This window comes from Dipodomys spectabilis, unplaced genomic scaffold (assembly GCF_019054845.1).
Source record: "Dipodomys spectabilis isolate Male_0828 unplaced genomic scaffold, ASM1905484v1 ptg000783l, whole genome shotgun sequence".
NCBI classification, from domain to species: Eukaryota; Metazoa; Chordata; class Mammalia; order Rodentia; family Heteromyidae; genus Dipodomys; species Dipodomys spectabilis.
In genome coordinates, this window is record NW_024871460.1 from 27210741 (window position 1) to 27231629 (window position 20889).

The 20889-nt window shown below is 38.2% G+C and overlaps 1 protein-coding gene across 1 annotated transcript in view; it reads right to left on the bottom strand.

Moving 5' to 3' along the window:
• Positions 1 to 17387, bottom strand: part of Necab1 (N-terminal EF-hand calcium binding protein 1) — a 148195-nt gene extending 130808 nt beyond the window's left edge. The window contains exons 1-2 of the mRNA XM_042673110.1: positions 17204 to 17387; positions 10267 to 10291 (exon numbers count right to left, since the gene is read on the bottom strand). Coding sequence (XP_042529044.1) covers positions 10267 to 10291; positions 17204 to 17302 — 124 coding nt within the window. The 5' untranslated portion in view covers positions 17303 to 17387. The remainder of the gene's footprint in view (positions 1 to 10266; positions 10292 to 17203) is intronic.
• Between the last annotated feature and the right edge of the window lie 3502 nt (positions 17388 to 20889).

Below are 20889 nucleotides of genomic sequence, written 5' to 3' on the forward strand. Positions count from 1 at the left end.
GCTGTTTTGACTTACATTTCCTTTATGGCTAGGGATGTGTTTGCTGGTTACGTTTAGAAATGGAGTCTTGTAGACTTTTCTGCCTAAAGCTAGCTTCAAATCCCAATCCTCCAGGTCTTGGCTTAATGAGTAGCTAGGATTATAGGCCTGGGCTGCTGGTCTGCAGCTTTGGTTAGTTATATTTTTACTCAAACTGAAATTGTTCTGATTGGTTTTAAATTCAGGATCTCATCATCTCAACTGACATTTTCACTCAAGGTTAACACTCTACCACTTGAACTACAGCCTCCACTTCTGATTCCTGTGCCCTTTTCTCATTTTACTCACGGATATCTCTTGAGTTGTTGAGGACAATTACGATTCAAGTTCCCTAGTGTTTTCGTCTCACTCATCAACAAGATGCCAACCTCCCAGACGATGCAGTTATCTAACACCTAGCCTCACCTCAGGTCTCTAAGCATTTATATAATTAATTGTCTAAATTTTCTCCAGTGAGTATGGGAAAATCAAAGAGGAGTTTCTTTCATCTCACAAATACACAATTTATCCTAGAAATATAAAGCTTTGTCAGAACTCACAGTTTGTCTAGTTCACCACCAATCTCTTTAAGAACTATAGGAAGTTAATGAGGGAAACTGACATGTTTTGAGTACTCACATTATGTTAAATATCACTGTGAAGGTTTGACATACATTTATTCTGCTTAATATCCAGAATAACCAGGAAATTGATACTCACTATTTCTGCCAAAAATGTGAGGAAACAAGCTCAAGAAAGCTGCTATGTCCAAGATTCTAGTAAGTGTGTTAAAGTTTCTGTATTCTTTTGCCTTTGGATTCTTACCACCTTGCATAGTATCTGACTCCCAAATAACTTGCAAAAAATATCTGTCAAATAAAGGTATAAAAATAGCAGAGCCAACATCAACGTTTATTCTTCTTGGTTCTATATCTTTACTAGAGCATAACTCTTTCAAACAAGATCATAGCAGGAATGGCTCCATATTTTTGCCTTTTGTTTTTAAATCACTTAAAATATCTCAGAATTATGCTTAGAGAAAGATTGGTATTTTTAGATCTGAATGGCATAACTCTACTGCAGAAATGAGCTATAGCCAATGAAGTGTCCTGGCTAAGTATTAGGCTTCTTGGGTTAGAAGAAAATCTTATTTAGTCACTCTGTGTTCTTATGCAAGTTCCCTATCCCTCAGATTATTCACTATTAAAAATAGAATGTTGGTAGTGTTATCTGCCATATAAATGCTCACAGGGATTAATAAAATTATACCTATCATACAGCAATACTTTAATAAGGCTATTTACCTTTTTTTACTATAATATTAATTTTCTTTGATGTGTAAACGAATATTCTCATGGACTAGAAGACTTGATAATAGACAGATTATTAAAATTTTCAAGTTTTTTAAACAATTTAGGTGCAACTTAGAATATTATGGAAAATATGATTTGAAACAGGTACTCACAGGAAATCTCCTTGCTAAACGTAGCACTGATATCACAACAAATTAAGCTTTCTTTGGAAAAGATTTTTTATTAGTCTATATTAATTGTACAAAGTAGTTCATTGCAGTTATTTTCACATATGCATATAATATTCTTTGATCATATTTGCCCGTTACTCTTTCTTATCCTCATCCTCCTTTTTTATGTTTATTAGTTTTCATTATTTGATTTCATAACTCCCTACCAAAATTATTACTACACTAGTCATGGTCATATACATAAAATAGTTAATCTCATTACCCAGCTACCAAAGCCAGAAACTAGAACTCAGCTCCCTGCCCACAGTGTGTATTAAGTGACATTATATACCTTCATCTTCTTCATTAAATGTCAACCAATCATCAATTCTTTGCCAATTATATATATAAAAATGTCATATTGATCTTTCTTTTCATTATCATGTTTGCCACTGACTTTTTGAAGACTCCAATTGCTCTGATATGAAGGATTTTTACAGAAGTTTCAGAGTGAGACTATGAAGGCCTTCAGTAAGGATGGGATAGGATTTAGAAGAAGAGAGCAGTGAGTATGTTCTGATGGTCAAGTTGACAAAGCCTGCTGATAGATTGTATGTGGGACTATGAGAGAAAGAGAAAGCAATCATGGACTCTCAAATCTTTGGTCAGAACAACTGCTAAATGGTGTACCATGCTCTAAGATTAGCCAGGAGTTTGATTTTGGACCTGTGCATGCATGCTGGCATTTATTGCTAATATACATTTTTACAAATTGAGAAATTCTGTTCAGGAATGAATTCCTATCCATGTCTTCAAGTTCTATGATTTGTCCTGGCCTCTCCTTGTGCCTAAAATCACTACTATTCCCTCAAATGCCACACTTACTAAGATGAATTGAGATTCAAGTTTTCTGTAACAACACAGGAAGAATTAGATTTACCTTCCTCCATGGACTCATGTTTATGAGTTTATGTTTATGAAATGAAAACCATAAGTTGGGAATTACAGTAACCACTAGGTATATATGGAAAGATGAATTGTTTCTACTCTCAAAGAACATGTAATCTCGTAGGAGCTGACAGAGCACATCCACTATTTAGCACAATGTCTTAAGTTTATAATAAATAAGATGCACTACACAGAAGAATAGTGGGAAATCAGGCAAAGCCATCGATATTTATTGACTGTGTATTTGTCATGCACAAGGTCTTTGTGTTTTTGTTTATTTACAATCACAATAGTCCTATGAACTGGGCATTGGGGAATAAGTACCCACACAAGTTAATAGAGGTTGCATGTGACGGAACAAATTAATGAGCCACTTCTGATAACTAAGTTATTCATTTACAAAATAGGATTCGGAGAAGGCTTCATAGGAGTAGAACAGTATGAGCAGTCACAGAAGCCTGAGATCATCTCAAGTAGAGGGAACCTGTACATACAGACACAGAGGGACACAGGTAGGGGTTTGATGAGCCTGCGCAAGCACCATGAGCGGGAGTCTTGATGTGTATCCTCTGAGTTAAATATAGAATGAAGAATTTTGAACATAGAAATGATAAGATCAGATTTTATACTTTAGAGAAGTTTCTCTAGTATAGCACTTAGTGAAGACTTCCATATGTGTACATGTGTATGTGTGTGTGTGTGTGTGTGTGTGTGTGTGTGTGTGTCTGTTGGGCGTTGGTATTGGAACTTGAACTCATGACCTTTAGCTTTTACTTGGCTTTTTCCTGTTCAAGGCTATCAATGCAGTTCTTGAGTCATAACCTTTGGCTTTTTGCTGGTTAATTGGAATTAAGAGTTTCACAGACTTTTCTACCCTGATTGGATTCAAACAGAGACACTCTGATCTCAACATCCTGAGTAGTTAGGATTATAGGCATAAGCCACCAGCAGCTGGCTCTACTGTGTATATAATTTAGTTAACACATTTATCTCACATTTTACAATATCAGATACATTTTAACTGAGCCCTAGTTCATTCCCTGCAGTATTTGTGTGTGTGTGTGTGTGTGTGTGTGTGTGTGTGTGTGTAAGAGAAAGAGAGAGAGAAGAGAGGAGAGAGGTTATTGAGTTTAATTTAGGTTTCTTCATTTTAATGTCTTTACTACTCAACACAGAATTTTCCCACAAGAGAAAGGCACAGTAACAGTTGAAAGAATGAAAGAAAGCTGGAGGAAGAAAGGGAGAGTTGAAAATAGAACTTATCATCTTTTAAATACAATCACTATGTATAGCTCCTATGCATAGTTCTCATTTACTTTCATAAAATAAATTTAACTTTGCATTTAAGTCACGATCACTTGAACAATTTTGTCTTTCTCCCTTCAAAGGAATGAACGGAGACTCTGAGGATTAGAGCATCCTGAAGATACAGTCAAGATAATCAAGTATAGCGACTTTTTAAACCAAAGAAGACTCTTAGATACATGTATTACTTAATTCACTTTCCCCATTTAATTCTTTTATATAAAACCTTTAAAATACATTTGGTTTCTTCAGAGTTCACCGTGGAGTACAAAGTACTAAAAGTATTTTAGGCCTAAAGCAGACTCAGTGCACACACAACAATTCAAATTAGAATTCATGGATCTAAAGCAATAGAAAAAGCTAAATAATCAACACAAAGATAGGACAAGCACCAGCGCAGCTCTGGGTTTTAGTAATGACACTGTGGACAGAACCTCTGGCATGGTCATGTGGGCACCGTCATGTGGCTAACCCAGCATCTGTAGGAGGGTATAAGTGGAACACGGAGTTTGGCAGTCCCAGCAAGCAATAAGAATTAGGATAAAAAATAAAAATGAGTAACACTAAGACGTTCAAAAGGGCTAAGTACCTTTCCAAGAAATGTATGAGAATTTCCTCATTGATTATGTCAACAATCCTGTGATGGGCACTCTCTTTACCTGCATTTTCCAGATAAGGAAACTAAGAACATTACTTGGGCCATATAGGAAGAGGTAACAAGGATTTGAACTCACAGTTTGACTACAGAGTCTTAATTATAATGGCCAAACTACATGCCTTTAAGATCTAGTGAGAGTGGAGGACATGACTACATTGTAGGGCCTCTCAAAAAAGAAAGTAATACTGGGTTGGCCAATTCAAGAATCTCACTACAGAAAGCAGAGGGTGAAGTCAAGTTTCAGATATGCTAAGGTACCATATGCAGTCCAGTATCTGATAGCAGAGAGGCCACTGACTTCTGCAACATAGGCAAGCAGCCATTTATTGGGCTCAAAAGCTTGAAGCTAAATTTGCTGTTTGTTTCTGTAACAGCTGATAAGCCCAGCTTTGTAAAGATTAGAATTTTCACAGTTTCCTGCTTCTGGCAGAAAAGTAACACATTTATGAGTGTGAAACTGCTTTACATTTTAGGGAGAGAGTGTACTCAGAAAATAGAAAAATTGTTTTCCCTTATTTTGCTTTTTAAAAAAATCATGACAGTCAAAATTTGCACTTGCAGGTTCTTCCTACACATTATAGTACTTTGGGAGTCTTCCTTCCACCAAAGTCAAGGTCATTCTTAAGGAATAGATTGGGGGGATGTGCTTTGTTATTTCTAAATAAATCCCTGTTAAAAGATTTGGTTTTAATGGTCAAGGGCTTTAATGGTCAAGATGTTAAGGGTGTAGTTAAAGAATTTGCACATCCCATAGAGTAAATATGAATATAGTGCCATGTATTACATATTACTAGTAATATGTAATTCAATTCTCAGTTTCATATCCCCTTTTGAGAAATTAGTGAGGAGTTATGACATGAAAATCAGTCTTGTACCAATAATTCTAATTTCAGGGCACACTTGTTGACCATCCCATTTTATTTTGGGCCCAAATCCTTGACTATAGGATTAAAACTAGCTAGAGAACTCTGAAGATATGGATGATGTTGGGCTGTGTAGCTCATATCAAAGTGTGGCCTTTTTACTAAGGCACAGACACAGACCACAGAGAACCATCAATCTCCATGATACTCTGAACATTGTTGATCAAAAACTCAGCCTTCTAGTCAGCTGTTGGCGGCTTGGACCTGAAATCCTAGCTACCCAGGAGACTGAGATTTGAGCATCAGTTTGAACCTAGCTCAGGAAGAAATATCCAAGAGATAGTTGCATACAATAAATCAGAAAAAAAGTGGACTGGAGGTGTGGCTCAAATAGTGGAGTACCATCTTTAACCAAAAAAGCTGAGCAAGACTGAAGAGCCCTAAGTTCAAGCCCCAGTACCAGCACAAAACCAAAAACAAACGAAAAACAGATGCTTAAGAAGAGAGCATGTTTGAATTAAATAGTATGTCTGATGGTGTTTCTTTTACAGTTGTTGTTGTTGCTTTTTTGTTGTTGTTGTTTGTTTTTGGTGCTAGGGGTTGAATCAGAGCTGTGTACCTGTTAGGCAAGTATATTGCCATTTGAGCTACATCTCCAGTCTCTTTTCGCTTTTCAGGTCAAATTGTTAGTTATGTACTTCTTATACATGGGTTCACAAAATTTATTGAGCATCTACCTATGTTATGGCAGGCATTTCATGCACCAGTATAAACCTTAGACATTGCTGATCTCACAGACTTAAGAGCGTATAGGCTGAAACAATGGAACAAAAGCCCAAAGATAAAAATTCTCTCAGGGACTGTAAAGAGCCATTGCACAGAAATCAAAACCACCGCTGGGAAGGTGGCTCAGTGGTAGAGCACTTGCCTTGCATGCATGAGGCCCTGGGTTCGATTCCTCAGCACCACAAAAGCAAAAAGAAAAAAAAAAGCCAGAAGTGACGCTGTGGCTCAAAATCACCACAAACACACAACCTTCCTATTTGCTTAAAGGAATGATAATAAACTTTAGCAAGTACACATCAACAAGAGGAATCTGATGGTTCTGTTCATTACTGTGATCATTTGTATATTGCCTTTTACATAGGCTAAAAAAAAATAACCTTTGGTCCAGACATAGATAAATGCTGTATCTCACTTATATATAAGTAGAATCTGAAAAAAGCCAAACTCAAAGTAGCGAAAGGGTAGAGTTATAGTTGCCAAGAGCTGTGGGTGGGATAAATGGGGAAATGTGGTTAATGGACAGAAATTCTAGTCATGCATAGTGGTAATGGATATGTTCATTAAGTTGATTATGGACATCATTACAGCATGAATGTGTATATTAAATCGTCAAGTTGTACATCTTGAAAAAATGTATGTACACATTCCTTTACCTCGCAAATATTTTAAAATAATAATGCATAAAATTAAAGTATATTTTTGTAAAATTAAAACACTCAGGAGCCAGGAGCCGGTGGCTCATGCCTGTAATCCAAGCTATTCAGGAGGCTGAGATCTGAGGATTGCGGTTCAAAGCCAGCCTGGGCAGGAAAGTCCATGAGACTCTCATCGCCAACAAACCACCAGAAAACTGGAAGTGGCGCTGTGGCTTAAGTGGCTTGAGGGACAGTGCTCAGGCACAGAGTTCAAGCCCCACCACCGACAGAAAAGAAAACTAAAAAACAAAGACAGAAACAAATATTCTCAGGAAGTGTCCATGGAATCCATGTGTTAGCTTTCTCAGGAATTTTGCCTTTTCTAGGTTTAATTCTGGGCTCTTTAGCTAAGCACTGGCATTTCCCGTAAACAGTTCTATTTTCAGGGTTATCTTTATATCTAGTCTAACATCAACCCAACCAAAAACAAAATCCTCCCCAAGACACTCTTATTAAAGCTAATCACTAATCATGCATTTTCCCCTCATTTAACCAGCAACCTCTCTTTCATGTCAGATATCTAAGTCCAAATGCCAAATCTGTCCTCTGGCAGCATAACTCTCAGCTGCTTATTGCCTCATATTTCTTTGATTGTTCCACCACCAATTAAGCTGTCCACAAGAGACTTGGTCATATGAGGGTCTGTTACCAAGAGATCAAATACATGCAGAAACTGTTTATTTGAAAATAGAGAATGTGATGAACACATGGTGCAGAAAGATGGTTACTTTTTGATCTTCTCATTTACATTAGATCATCCCATCTTTCCTCTTTTAAATCCCGCTCATATGGTAAATAGCCTTATGTTTTCTTTTTCACTGTATCCTACTGCAATAGATGTAGCTAAAATGTCACCAATTATTTCATGTAACCAAGGCATAAGAATACAAGAAAAGAGTTTAATTATTCAATATTATGTTTTTACTATGTGTCAGGCCCTTTCCTGGAGACATTATGAGACATACTATTATTATGAGACACATTACCTCAATTATTACTCATAATAACTACATGTCAAACACAGAGATACAAGATAGTATAGCTGTTATTTATGTCCAGACTTGCCTGATTCTGCCTCTACTTCACACAGAAAATGAAGAACAAGGTGAAATAAGAGGCACAGAGAAAAGCAGACAGAGAAGGCAATGGATAATATAGCTGAACAGCCTCAATTACTATTAATTTGTTAAATAAATGTCTATTAAGCACCTAATACTGAAGATTTATAATTTCCTCATAAGACAAGTTCATTGTTCTAGAGAGGCATGTATGACTTAGGGAGGTAAATTTTCTATAAATTCCACCATAAGGCAAAACTCAATATATTCAAAAGTGTATGCTTGAGCGAGAGGGGGCAGAGTCCTACCAAGGAAAATGGCTACTCAGATAAGATGACTTTTGTGAAAGAATGAAAACAATATATGAGACCTCTTAAATTGACTAGTAGGCAGAGATTCAGGTCAAGGCAGAGGTTAAAGTGACAGATGTTACAGAATCATAGAGGTGGGTGGCTGGAGGGATGCTCAGGAATTTATGTGCTTCAGAGAGGGAAGAGGCAAATGCATGGTAAAGACTGAGCAAGAGAAGGGGAAAGGTAGCTTTGTCAGCAGGGCAAAAATCAGGCGTTAGGAAAGGGAGCAAGGAGAGGAGAGACATTATGGTGAGTGAGGAAACAGGGGCCGGGGCTGCCAGAACAAGCAGTTACTCTGTGTAGCATAATAAATGGCATTCCCACACTGGTAAATCATATGGACATTATGCTCATTTTGATAGAAACAAAAGGAATGATGGTCCTTACTCAGAGTCTTGGAAGTACAATGAAATGAAAGCACCATCTGAGAGAGACAGGTGCTTGGATGGAAAAGGAGATAAGGTATTTCTGAGCTGCAGCCCAGAATTGTATTATGTTGTCGCTGTATTTGATTCCAGTGTCCTGCATCTTGTATATACATTTTTTTTTAATTTGGGGAGGGGAAGGGAAATAACAAAATGCTGAAACAAGGATACAGGTTGACCCACTATAACAATGAGATGTACAAGACAGTATGTTGAAAATGAACTTTACAACTTTGGGGGTTGGGGGGAGAGAAGAATTGGGGAGGTAGGGAGGGAAGGGATATTAGGGGAAAAACAAAGGAGGGGGTAACAATACTATATAGGAAATATACTCACTACCTTACTCATGTAGCTGTAACCCCTCTGTAAAGTATCTTTACAATAAAAATATTAAAAAATAAAAATTATCTAAGCATTTTGAAATTTAAAAGTAAGAATTGCATTATGTGGGTGACAGGAAGACAGAAGGGTAATTCTGTCACATGGTAGGCACCACTGAGCTGGACGTCAGGCAAAAAGCAAAAGGATTAGATAAGAAAACATAAGGATAACACTTCACTTCTGTCTTCAAAAGCAATCAAATGCATCATATGAAAAAAGATACCTTTGAAGTGATAATATCCCAATCATGGCAACATAATCTAAAAAAAATATAGATATTCTAATGGCCAGGCAGAGTTACATATTAGGGATTCCATGCCAATGTTCCTTGAACTGAGTTACTTCCTTCTGGGTAGAAAGCTGTGCAGTGCCATGTAGTGTCTTGATCTGATTGCTTGAGGACAAACCATACAACTAGTTATGTCATTAAACTGTCAGAACTGGACTTTGATGATAACCTTTCCCTGCATGTAAGAAAGAGGTTTCAAGAAAGGGAAAGAAATCTATGTATCATAAAGGTGTCAAGTAGTTTTTGTCAATAACACACCTTCACTACAGCCTTTATAGTATCGCTGTAATACAGTAAAATAACTTTAATAAGCTATGATGTAGAAGTCATTGGGGAAATGGTTCTGGTGGAATAAAAGTGTAAAACACAGTGTTGCTTACGACAGCTTATAACTGAACTCTGTGCCACTGTCATTAAATTGACAGGGCATTTTTTTAAACCATCCCTTCCTTCTCTGTCACTTACATGATAACTCCCAATTCATACTCTTCTCATTGGAAAGTGAACTAGTGTGATGTCTGCTATGTGGTTCCTAGGCAACCATCATACAGTGCAGTGGGACACCGCCAGCCACCATGAAATTAAGTGCAAAGAGCCTGGAAGTTGGTATCAAGCCATCCTACATTCACGAGCAGCTTTATATCTTAGTTAAGCTAAGATACAACATACCTAAGCACATGGCCCCAAACCTGACACATAGTAGGCACTCAGTGAATCAATCTGTTGCTGCCATTAAACTGATATTTCCAATCATTAAAAGGAACAGTCAAAGCTCAACTAGGACAGGGCTTCCTCATTTCAAAGTTGTAAGTCCATCATTTTGTTCAATGTAAATTCCTCTGCCAACTTCTCATGAATATCTACAGCCATAAACTTTCCCCAAACTGTGACTTTTATAAGAAATGGACATTTTATAAGTCAATTTCTAAGACTTTATTATTTTCTACTATTCTTTATAAAGTGGCGTAAACTATGAGACCACAGATAAATAGAATAACTAGAAACAGTAGGATTTGGAGTCTTACCATTTTTGTCTGCTCTCCTCAATATCTGAAAAGAAAAGAGGAAACATTTTGTTACCTATTTTGACTAAGTATTGCAATATATATTGTATTTATATATGTCATTGATTAATAAAAGATCTTCTAAGTAAATGTTTCTTTCTTTAGAATAGCCAAAACCTGATAAAAAAAAAAACCCTCAAATATCTATCAACAAGTGAATAGATAAACTGTGGTATAATCAGACATTGAAGAACTGTCTGTCTCTATCTCTATTTTGGTCTATCTATCTATCTACACCTTGAGTGGATCTCAAAATCATTAGGCTGATTAGAAAACATAAGTACAAAAGATATGTATTATATAAGTTCATTTATATAAAAATTGTGAAAAACTGCAAACTAACCCAAAGCAACAGTAGATTAAGGGCTATCTAGAAATGGCAGGACAGGGAAGAATGTATTATAATAGGACATGTGGCAATTTCTGGGGGTGATAAAGATAGTTATCATCTTGATTGTGGTAAAGTTTTCACATATACCAAACCCAATCAGACTTTTACTTTTAATATAGGTAATTTAAAGGAAGTCAATCATATCTCAAGAAACCTGGAGGCAACAACAAAATATGAAAAATAGTAGGTAAATAGTATGTCTATACTGTAACTTATTTGTATACATTCATTATGTTCCCTTGGACCTGTTTTAAATTGCTTTTGATGTATAGCAATCAATCTTCCACTCTTGGCTCATGTGTTTCAGACAGATGGGGGGAGGGGTGGGGAGAGGCCAAGGGAGGAGGGGTAGGAGTGGAGGAGGGAGGACGAGGCCCAGGCGGGGCATATTTTCCTTTTCTACTGGTTTTGAACCTGAAAAGATTCAGGCAAGGAGTTGCTGCTGCTGTTTTGTTGTTATTTATGTTGTGTTTTGAATCATTTTTTCCCCAAAATAAAATGTTTACATGGTAGTCCTTAGTACCTATGAATGTGGCCTTCTTTGGAAAGAGGTTCTTTATTGATGCAATCTAATTAAGACAAACTATTACTGGTCTTAGACAGAAATTCTGAGGCACAGATTAGGAATAGGCCACATGCTGAGAGAAGTAGGTATTGGACTAATTCAGCCACAAGCCAGGGACTGAAGCTACCACAGAAGCCAAGAGAAAGATACAGAAGAGCTTTTCTAGAGCCTTTGAGAGGACCATGGTCAATCAACAGCATCATTTCACTCTTATAGTCTCTGGGAAGCGAGTAAGTATGTTGGGTTCTTTTTGTATGCACTATGTTTCATTAGTTACTGTGGAACTCTTTGAAAATCAAAATAATATATAGCCCGCAAAGAAGCAATATCCAGGAAAAGGATGTTCGGATGCTTGGATAAGCAAGCCCTTGGTGTCACTTTTTAAGCCAATGGTCTCTCTATATTTCATTACAAGAGCCAATAAATTATCATACTTTTCATTTTTAATCTTAAGACAGTTTGCAATCAAATTAATCCTAACTCTGATATGCATATGGATAGAAAACCAACTGGGTGATGTACTATGTTACATACAGAATCAAAGAAAATATCCCTCTACCAGTTGCAGAGAAAAACTTTAATCACTTGGAAAAGGCCCTTGAGAACCATTTGTTTTCCTGAGCAACTTGTGGTTATAATTAAATGACCAGAGCTATCCTTATATCTAGATAGATATTTGTTGGTGTTTAGTTTAAAACATGAGAAATGTTTTATTCTCTAGTTGTTTGTTTTACTGCACAGCAACATTGTCCCTTCTCATCTGTTGATTTCTCAAAATGCTGTCTAGATAAATCTAATCATCATTACATTGTGCCTTATTGTACAATATTAATGTTATTACTAAAATCCTCACCTATGAAACTTGCCCAGAAGCAGATAGGTGTTACTTTGATAATTACATAGAGTACACTGCTCTTAAGTTTTGTGCTTTTTTTTTGTTTTTACAAAATTAATTTAGTTAATGCATGAAAGCTAAAGAATGAATTCCACATTCCTTTGACACCATAGCTGTAATAGCTAGTAGGGACATTGAGAATCCATTCCTCCATCATATCCAGTTCCTCCCTGTTTTCTAAACCAGGAAGCCACATGCTATCTGTTACATTTGAAGCAATCAAAGATTTTACTTCACGTTCTGTTGTATCCTCATGGGTTTAATGTGACTAGAATAGAAATAACTGTACAGTGGGGAGTGGGGCCCAAAAATTCTATTATTTCATTTCATAAAGGACAACCAGAAGTGGGATTCAGTCTCTTACAGATGAAATTAAGACAGTAGTGGTATCATTAAGCAGTTCCTCTAATTAAATATGAACAGAACTGTCTTTGTTGCAAATTTTGCCTCTGAGGCCAGAGACTAATAAAAAAATGTACTATAAATGGGAATTGAGCTCCTTTTGTTATGTTACCATGGTCATCTGGGTCAACCAGTTTTGACAGTTATCGCTAGAGGAATTGTAAATAAATTCAAATATTGTAAATAGATTTAATATTATATTATGTTAAAATACAAGCAATACTATGTTTTGCTACTATTGAGGGGTTATGTAAAAGATGTGTTTTGATGTCTTTATTCTTCACCTTAAGCTAATGAAGGCAGGTATTAAATGTCAATGTAACAAGCATAAAAAATTGACACAAAATTACCATTCACAGAACTAGTGTTTCCTAACTGTCTCATTCTCCGGGGTAGATTAAAGTTCAAAATGAGATTGTTGATGGAGTCACTTAGTGGACTCCTGAGAAATGGGGTATAGGGCAGGGGTTGGGACTCATCAGAACATGAAGTGACATCTGGAAAGGAAGAGCTAGAAGCTGAGTCATGGTGTAGCCCTTATATCAAGCAGGTAGTTTTAGTAATGAGCTACTAGTCACACTCAGATGAGATGCAGAAAACTGAGCCCTGGAAGGTAGATGAACAATAGGTAATAAGTATGTATTTATCAGTTTTTCCTAGCACAGGACCTGAATAAATAAACAAGGCAAATGCCATTATTGTCCACTCTAATTTGCCTTGCCAATTAAAGTAGACAATGATGATAGTAACTGCCATTTCCTCACTGGACAATTTCACTCAAATAATCAGTGCTAATCAAGATAAGACATGCATGGTTGTAGCAAAATTTAGCCAGAGAACCATATCTAGACAGACACTCTAACCACTGAGCAATACCTCCAGCCCTGACTATGATGTCTTAAGATCCTTGCTGCTTTGACAGTTCTCTATCTCACCTCTCATACAAATGGGTATGTGCAGGGCTTCAGAATTGTGTCTTGAAGAGAACAAACTATTAGTTTTCTTTTTCTGAAGCCAATTCCCTGACTATTCAGGCACTGTGCCTTGAGTTCAGAGATACATGACATGCCTACTTGGATGAGAGAAGGAAGAAAAGACAAGTAGTAGTGTCACCTGTCATCTTCACTAGACTCATTACTTTTTCATTAGTGAATTGGAGAAAAGCAAGTTCCTTCTTGGTTACAAAATTGACCTGGTATCAATGACTTATAATTGTGATCCTAGCTACTCAGGAGACTGAGATCTGAGAATTACAGTTTGTAAAGTCGGCTTGAGCAGGCAAATCCTGGAGACTCTTATCTCTAATTAAGCACCAAAGAGCCAAAAGTGGAGCTATAGCTCCAGTGGTAAAGCATCTGTCTTGAGCAAATATGCTCAAGACTGGGAAGGTCTGAGTTCAAGCTCCAGTATCAGCATAAAATATATAATAAATAAAGAGATATCAGTTGAAAGAGAGATGTAGCATTGGTGGGTAGAGTTGCACCTAATTTCATTTGAAATTTCTCTTGCTTTGGAGAATGTGGTAAAGGCTTATTTTTCTTCCTCTGCACAGTGGCAGAATTGATTAATGACTCAAAAGAAAGTTTACATGCTTCATAGACTTGCATTCTAAATGTGAGTTTATTCTCTGTTATCTGTAATGCAGCAACCTAGGAAAAGATAGTGCACTAGTAGAAAAAGGAAAACCATTCCTGGTTCTTCTGCATTGGTGCACAATGGATCCACTTTTGTCTCTCTCCTATGACTGGCTGGTGTGCTCCATGTATACATTAGTCATAGTGTGCCCAGGTCATCTGGGTACCAGGCTAGGGGTTTTAAGCCCCCAACAGCTATTCAAGACTGTGTATGATACACTGATGCTTAATGTTGACATGTTTTAGAAAGAAAAATCATATAGATTAGATGTAGAAAGAAACAGTTCCTGAAGTTGTTTGTGGACTCAGATTTAGCTCTTTATGTATTCAACATAAAGCACTGGCATAAACTAATATTTTAAATTTATGTTGCACATTTATTTCCAGTTTTCTGTACTATGAACTCTTATAATCACAACAATCTTGGAAAGCAAGGCTTATTATCATGTCGGAGATAAGAAAAACAAACCAAAAGCAAATAGTTGTAACTTGTTTAGCTGTTGAGCATTTAACTCTAGTTTCTAACCAGCAGGTTGGGTCTAGTATGTCATTAACAATGTTCTCAACAATAGTTTAAATCACTTTTTTTGAAGACTGATTACTTCAGTGATAGTGGGATACAAACACTGGAAATCAGTTTTCCTCAAATTTGGAAATTAGTCTGAGAAGTTCGCAAGTGGTTTAATTTCTGTTCCAGTTTGGAATGGATAGTGTCAACTCCCTATTTATTATGATCTGAATAGAATTTCAAAAGCAGTCTTTCTAAGCAATGCTATTGGAACATGCTAAACCTAATCAAACAAACTGATGTATTTGTATTTCACATTTTATTTTGTTAAAAGCAGCATGATCCAGGATGAATAATTCAAAACTTCCTAAATAACAAATCCTTTTTCGTGTCACATATTTCACTAGAGTGTTAGATTTTTTCACAAAATAACTCAAAACTGTGTAAACAACATCTTTTCTATTTGAGACAAAATCCAATGCTAGCTTTTTTTTTTAAATAAATATGCCAACACTTCTCCTGTGGAATCAGTTTTACATTTTAAAATTCCACAAATAGACAGAAGAACGCAAGGGTGCCCTATTCATAGATGACACGTTCCTTCGGGAAAGGTACCTGAGGCTGTGTGTTTACAGAATATAGGAACAATTGCACATACATAACAAATGAGATTTTAATTTCTGTTTTTTTCTTGTTTATTTGAACACCTGAGCCAAGAGTGGTCTGTGTCTAAGAGGCTAACTTTCCATGTATATAGTCTCGATCCATCCATCACCAGACTGTTGCCAAGCTTTGCATTAGAGTAATAAAGCATTCGAGTCCAGATCAGGTCAGAATGAAGAGAGGAGCCACTTGCTTTCCGAAGTCACTTCTTGGTAGCATAGTTTTCAGATAATAATAGGCATGATTCTAAGGACCACCCCCCGACTTTCTCCTGGAAAGGAGGATTTCCTTCTCAGGTGTGTTGGCTTGACTCTCCCTCCCCCCAAATCAGTTCTTCAAGGCCTTTGTGGCTCTGAGTCACAGAAGTAGAAGGAACATCAGCCTGTTACACATTAGCACCAATAGTACCACATAATTTACTCAAGCCTAGCAGAGATAAAAGCTCAAGAAGAAGAAAGAAGAAATGAATGAGAAGCAGACACTTGTGTTTTGGTAGGAAGAAAATGGCTGGCCCTAAATGCTTGGATCCCCTTCCTTGAAGCTGCAGGGTGAGGAGGAGAGAAGGCTGACAGGGCACACCCAGTTGAACCTTTTCGCTCTGAAGTGCCTTAGATGACTTTTAATCATCTATAGGAGTTTCGCTACCAATTAAAATATTTCTAGCTAACCTATTCAAAAATCAAGTCCAGGAGAACCCCTTGCCCTAATTCCTCTTCTCATTATCTTCACTATTTCTGCTTCATAATTATGATACTAGTAACTTCATTTCCTCCTATTTTCATGTTTTCCTATAGTACATGGATCTGGCCTCTGACCCACCCCGACTCACTTCGATTTTAATAAGAAATGTTAACTCAGAGACGATTTAGAGGAAGAACAAACTGCTCTCCTGATATCTGCCTATTTTCTTTCATGCTAAAAAGCACAAGCTAGAATTTTCCCACCTGAGGATACAGCCTGCGTGTAAGCTCTGGTGAACTGGGGGGGCTGAGGGACAGGAAGCAGGCAGGCAACTGAGGCACAGGACAAACCAGGAATCCTACATGCGGAGAAAAGAGCTGAACACCAGAGTGTTCAATACAAAGAACAAAACAGTAGGATTTAAAAGTGAACCAAAAAAGAAAAATCGAGAGACCGACCTAATCTCAAACTGCTATAAAGCTAGAAGCCTCGGCTTCAGGGCAGGAAAATAACACAGGAGGAAAAGAAAGGATGGGAATAGGATCAGAAAACGGAGGAAAGCAGGCAATTCCAAAGCAAGGGAGGGGGCCCGAGGGAAAACAGCCAAAGCTGGAAGTGAACACAACTTGAGAAGGAGATTAACAGGGAAGGGGGAACAATGGAAAGGCAAAAGGGGGAACTCAGAGAAGAACAATCATACAAGGGATTTGTGCAGCGCTGGGAAAGGAAAAATAAATGTGCTCGAAGTAATTGTTTTTGGAGGGAGCCAAGGGAGGACCCTGGGTCTGGTAAGCGCACATGCTGTGTGCATGCTTCACAGCATAAGACAAGGTAGCCTACCAGCCACCGGGACACAATAGGGATGAATTGGGAACCCACACCTTCTTTGCACACCAGTGGTGACGAATCCTTAGTTATGGCAGTCCCTAAAGAGATCAGGCTGCTGGGAAGTTTAACTTCTGGGATTTCCTTGAGGACAGCCCTTCTTACAAGTTGAGCTGTAGTGGTCATTTTCTATTCATTTCCTACGAGGTTGTCTGGGTAATGATCTGGAGGAAAGGGATTGGAGAGGGTTCTCCTTGGGGCAAAACTGATCAGCATCAGAGCCCAGCCTCCCTCTTCCTCTAACGATCCTGGCGTTCCTTTCATCTGTACTTACGTCGAGGAAGATCGACATGCCCTTGGACAGCTGCAGAGCAGAGCTGAGCTCTTCCGAGGAGTTGTTGGAGGATGGCGACGTCTCCTGGGAGTCCTCCATCCTTACAAGCCCCGATGCCTACCGGCGGGGTGCGCTGAGCAGAGATGCTGGGGCTTGGACCAGGGCGCGGCTGCAAATGCTGCTGCTTCCTGGCGCTGCGCTGCCGGCTGAGGATGAGAGTGGGTGTTCGCTCCCTGCGCGCCTCCCTCCTCTCCGAGCGCTCTGTCTCCTCCTCCTCTCCGGCCTCACGGCTCTCCGCACGCGCGCTTTCTCACCACCTCCTTCCCTGTTTTCCCCCCGCTGGAGGCTCCCAATCAGATGCATCCCTGCACTTAGCAAAGCATTGCTTCCCAGACTGGGTAGCCGACTTTACTCCCAAAGGAGCACCATTAGCCACAAGCCAGAGATAACTTAGGGCAGCCCAACGTGTGGGGAGAAAGGAGATGGTCCAGGCAGATGGAGAGCGACTGGAAAAAAGGAAAGGCTTAGTCCCGAACAGCCAAAGGGCAAAGTCAGAACTCCCACGGACTCACATATTGGAACCCCTGTGTCCAGAGGGATTTGAAGTTTTGCTTGCTTTGTTTTTGGTCCAATCAGAGCTGTCTATTCCTCCCTCCTCCCCTGCCCCCGAGACAGGTGAGTTTCTGCATAAAACCATAGAAGGGGTGGCTATTTTAGTGGCATTCAGATTGGTATCTGCCAGATCTGAACTCTAAACTTGCCTTCATATTTTTATAACTTTACAATTTGGCAAATTAATGTGTGTGTGTGTGTGTGTGTGTGTGTGTGTGTACACTGCTATTGAGGGTTGAACATCAGGGCCTTTTGCTCTCGCTTGGCTTTTCTACTCGAGGCTGGTGCTCTACCACCCAAGTCATACCTCCACATCAGGCTTTTCCCCCCTTTTTTCTGGTTAATTGGTGATAGTCTCTGACTTTTCTGCCTGAACTGGTTTCAAACTGTGGTCTTCAGATCTGAGCATTCTAAGTAGCTAGAATTCCAGATGTGAGCCACTGGAGCCCTGCTTAAAATGAATAAACCTTTTAATTTCAGGCTTTCTCATCAGTAGAATGATCACAATACTTATCACAAAGTTCTAAGGCTTATAGATAGGATGATTCTACCTGGTGTAAGTAAAGTGATAGCCTTTGCTTTCATGATTGACAGTGATTACCTTCCTGAAATTTGAATCCTGGTCTTTCTCTGTCCTTCATCCAACTCTTGTCCCTGCTCTGTAGTTTAGTGCTTACATAAACTGAGTGACCATTCTTAACACTGGCTGATATTGGAATTGCCTTGGCTATATATAGACTTTAAAATGTGGTTACAAGTTTTTCTCTTTCTTCCTTTAGAAAGGGGAGTCTCTCCCTTCCTATGAGTCTCACTTGAAGCTGAAAGATTTTGCCCTCTGAGGTTAGGTGCATAGAAAGGAGTCATAATTTCACCTTTGTCCTTAGAATATTTGTTCCTTGAGTAATGAGCTTCTACACAGGAACTTTGACCACCTTGAATCAGCATGCTATGAGGAAGTTCAAGGTAAATATATATATATATAAACATATACATATGCTTATATACAATGTATATATGTGTGTATATATATATATACATATATATATATATATACACATTTGGACTTCCTCATAGCATGCTGATATTTATGGTATGTATATACACAAGGTATATATATATATATATATATATACACATATACATACAAGGTATATCTACATATACATACACACATGTGTGTGTGTTTGTGTGTGTGTGTGTGTGTATGTGTGTGTGTGTATGTGTAGGTAACTTGGCAACAGGTGAAAGGGTCAGATGAGCAGAAGAGCCTTTGTGTTTTCTCAGTCTGAGTGGCAGAAATGTCAACAGAGAAGTTTCTGTTGATTGTAGCACTCAGTTCTTTGAGACAACTCTAGTCATTCTGAATTGTACCAGCAAAGACCCTAGACATACAGACATCCAAATGAATCCCAAGACTGTCACTGATGTGTCCGGTCAAAAATTTTGATCCATACCAACATCGTGAAAATGGCAATACTTCTCAAGGCTAGCTACAAATTCAATGTGATACCTATCAAAATTCCAACCTCATTCTTCAAGGAAATAGAAGAGGCAATCCAAAAGTTCATATGGAACAATAAAAGACCCCGAATAGCAAAAACAATCCTCAGCAGAAAGAACAATGCTGGAAGAATATTAATACCAAATTTCAAACTCTACTACAAAGCCATAGTTATCAAAACAGCTTGGTACTGGCACAAGAAGAGACCTGAGGACCAATGGAATAGAATTGAGAACCCAGAAATGAACCCATAGACCTATAGCCATCTAATCTTTGATAAGGGAGCTAAAAAAACAGAATAGAAGAAAGACAGCCTCTTCAGTAAATGGTGCTGGCAAAATTGGTTAATCACCTGTATAAAACTAAAAGCTAGATCCTTATACATCATTCTGCACCAGAATCAACTCCAAATGGATCAAAGACCTGAAAGTCAAAGCAGACACCCTGAAAACATTACAGGAAGGAATAGGAGAAAACCTAGTCTCCTTGGCACAGATCAAAATTTTCTTAATAGAGACCCAGAAACACAACAAATCAAAGAAAGGTTGGACAAATGGCATTGCAGGAATTGCAGAGCTTCTGCCTGGCAAAGGACATAGCTAGCAAGATCAATAGAAAGCCCACAGATTGGGAGAACATCTTCACTAGCCATACAATGGATAAGGATCTCATATCTAAAATATACTTGGAACTCAAAAAATTAAGTCCCCGAACAACAAGTCCTCAAGGAAACAACTGCCCGATAAATAAGTGGGCTAAAGAAACTTCTCTGAAGAGGAAAGAAGGATGGACAATAGACACATGAAGAAATGCTCAACCTCTCTAGCCATAAAAGAAATGCAAATCAAAATAGCATTGAGATTCCATCTCACCCCAATTAGAATGGCTATAATCAAGAACTCTAACAACAACTGATGCTGGAGGGGATGTGGCTAGAAGGGAACCCTACTGCATTGTTGGTGGGAGTGTAAACTTGTTCAACCACTTTGGAAAGCAGTATGGAGGTTCGTCAAAAGACTCCACATAGAGCTTCCCTATGACCCAGCAATCCCACTTTGGCCCATTTACTCGAATGATCACAAACAAGACTATACTAAAGCTACCAGCACAACTATGTTTATTGCAGCATTATTTACCATAGCTAAGATATGGAACCAACCCAGACTCCCCTCAGTAGATGAATGGATCAAGAAAATGTGGTATCTATACACAATGGAATTCTATGCCTCCATCAGAAAGAATGACATTGCCCCATTTGTTAAGAAATGGAAAGACTTGAAAAATTATATTAAGTGAAATAAGCCAGGCCCAAAGAAACATAGGTCCCATGGTTTCCCTTATTTGCAATAACTAGTATATGTCTGGGACAAGCAGAAAAGGCCAAAAGCTATATACATATGACCAGATAAGATGATGTTAAGTGAAATGAACTCCAAGATAAGGATATAGGGGTTTTTTCTTTCTTGCTATTGTTTCTAACATATTTATAAGGTAACATGTGATTTTTTTTGTTGCTTTGTGTGTTCCTCCCCCACGCTATAACCCCTGTTTTACTGTATTTGATGTCGGTATA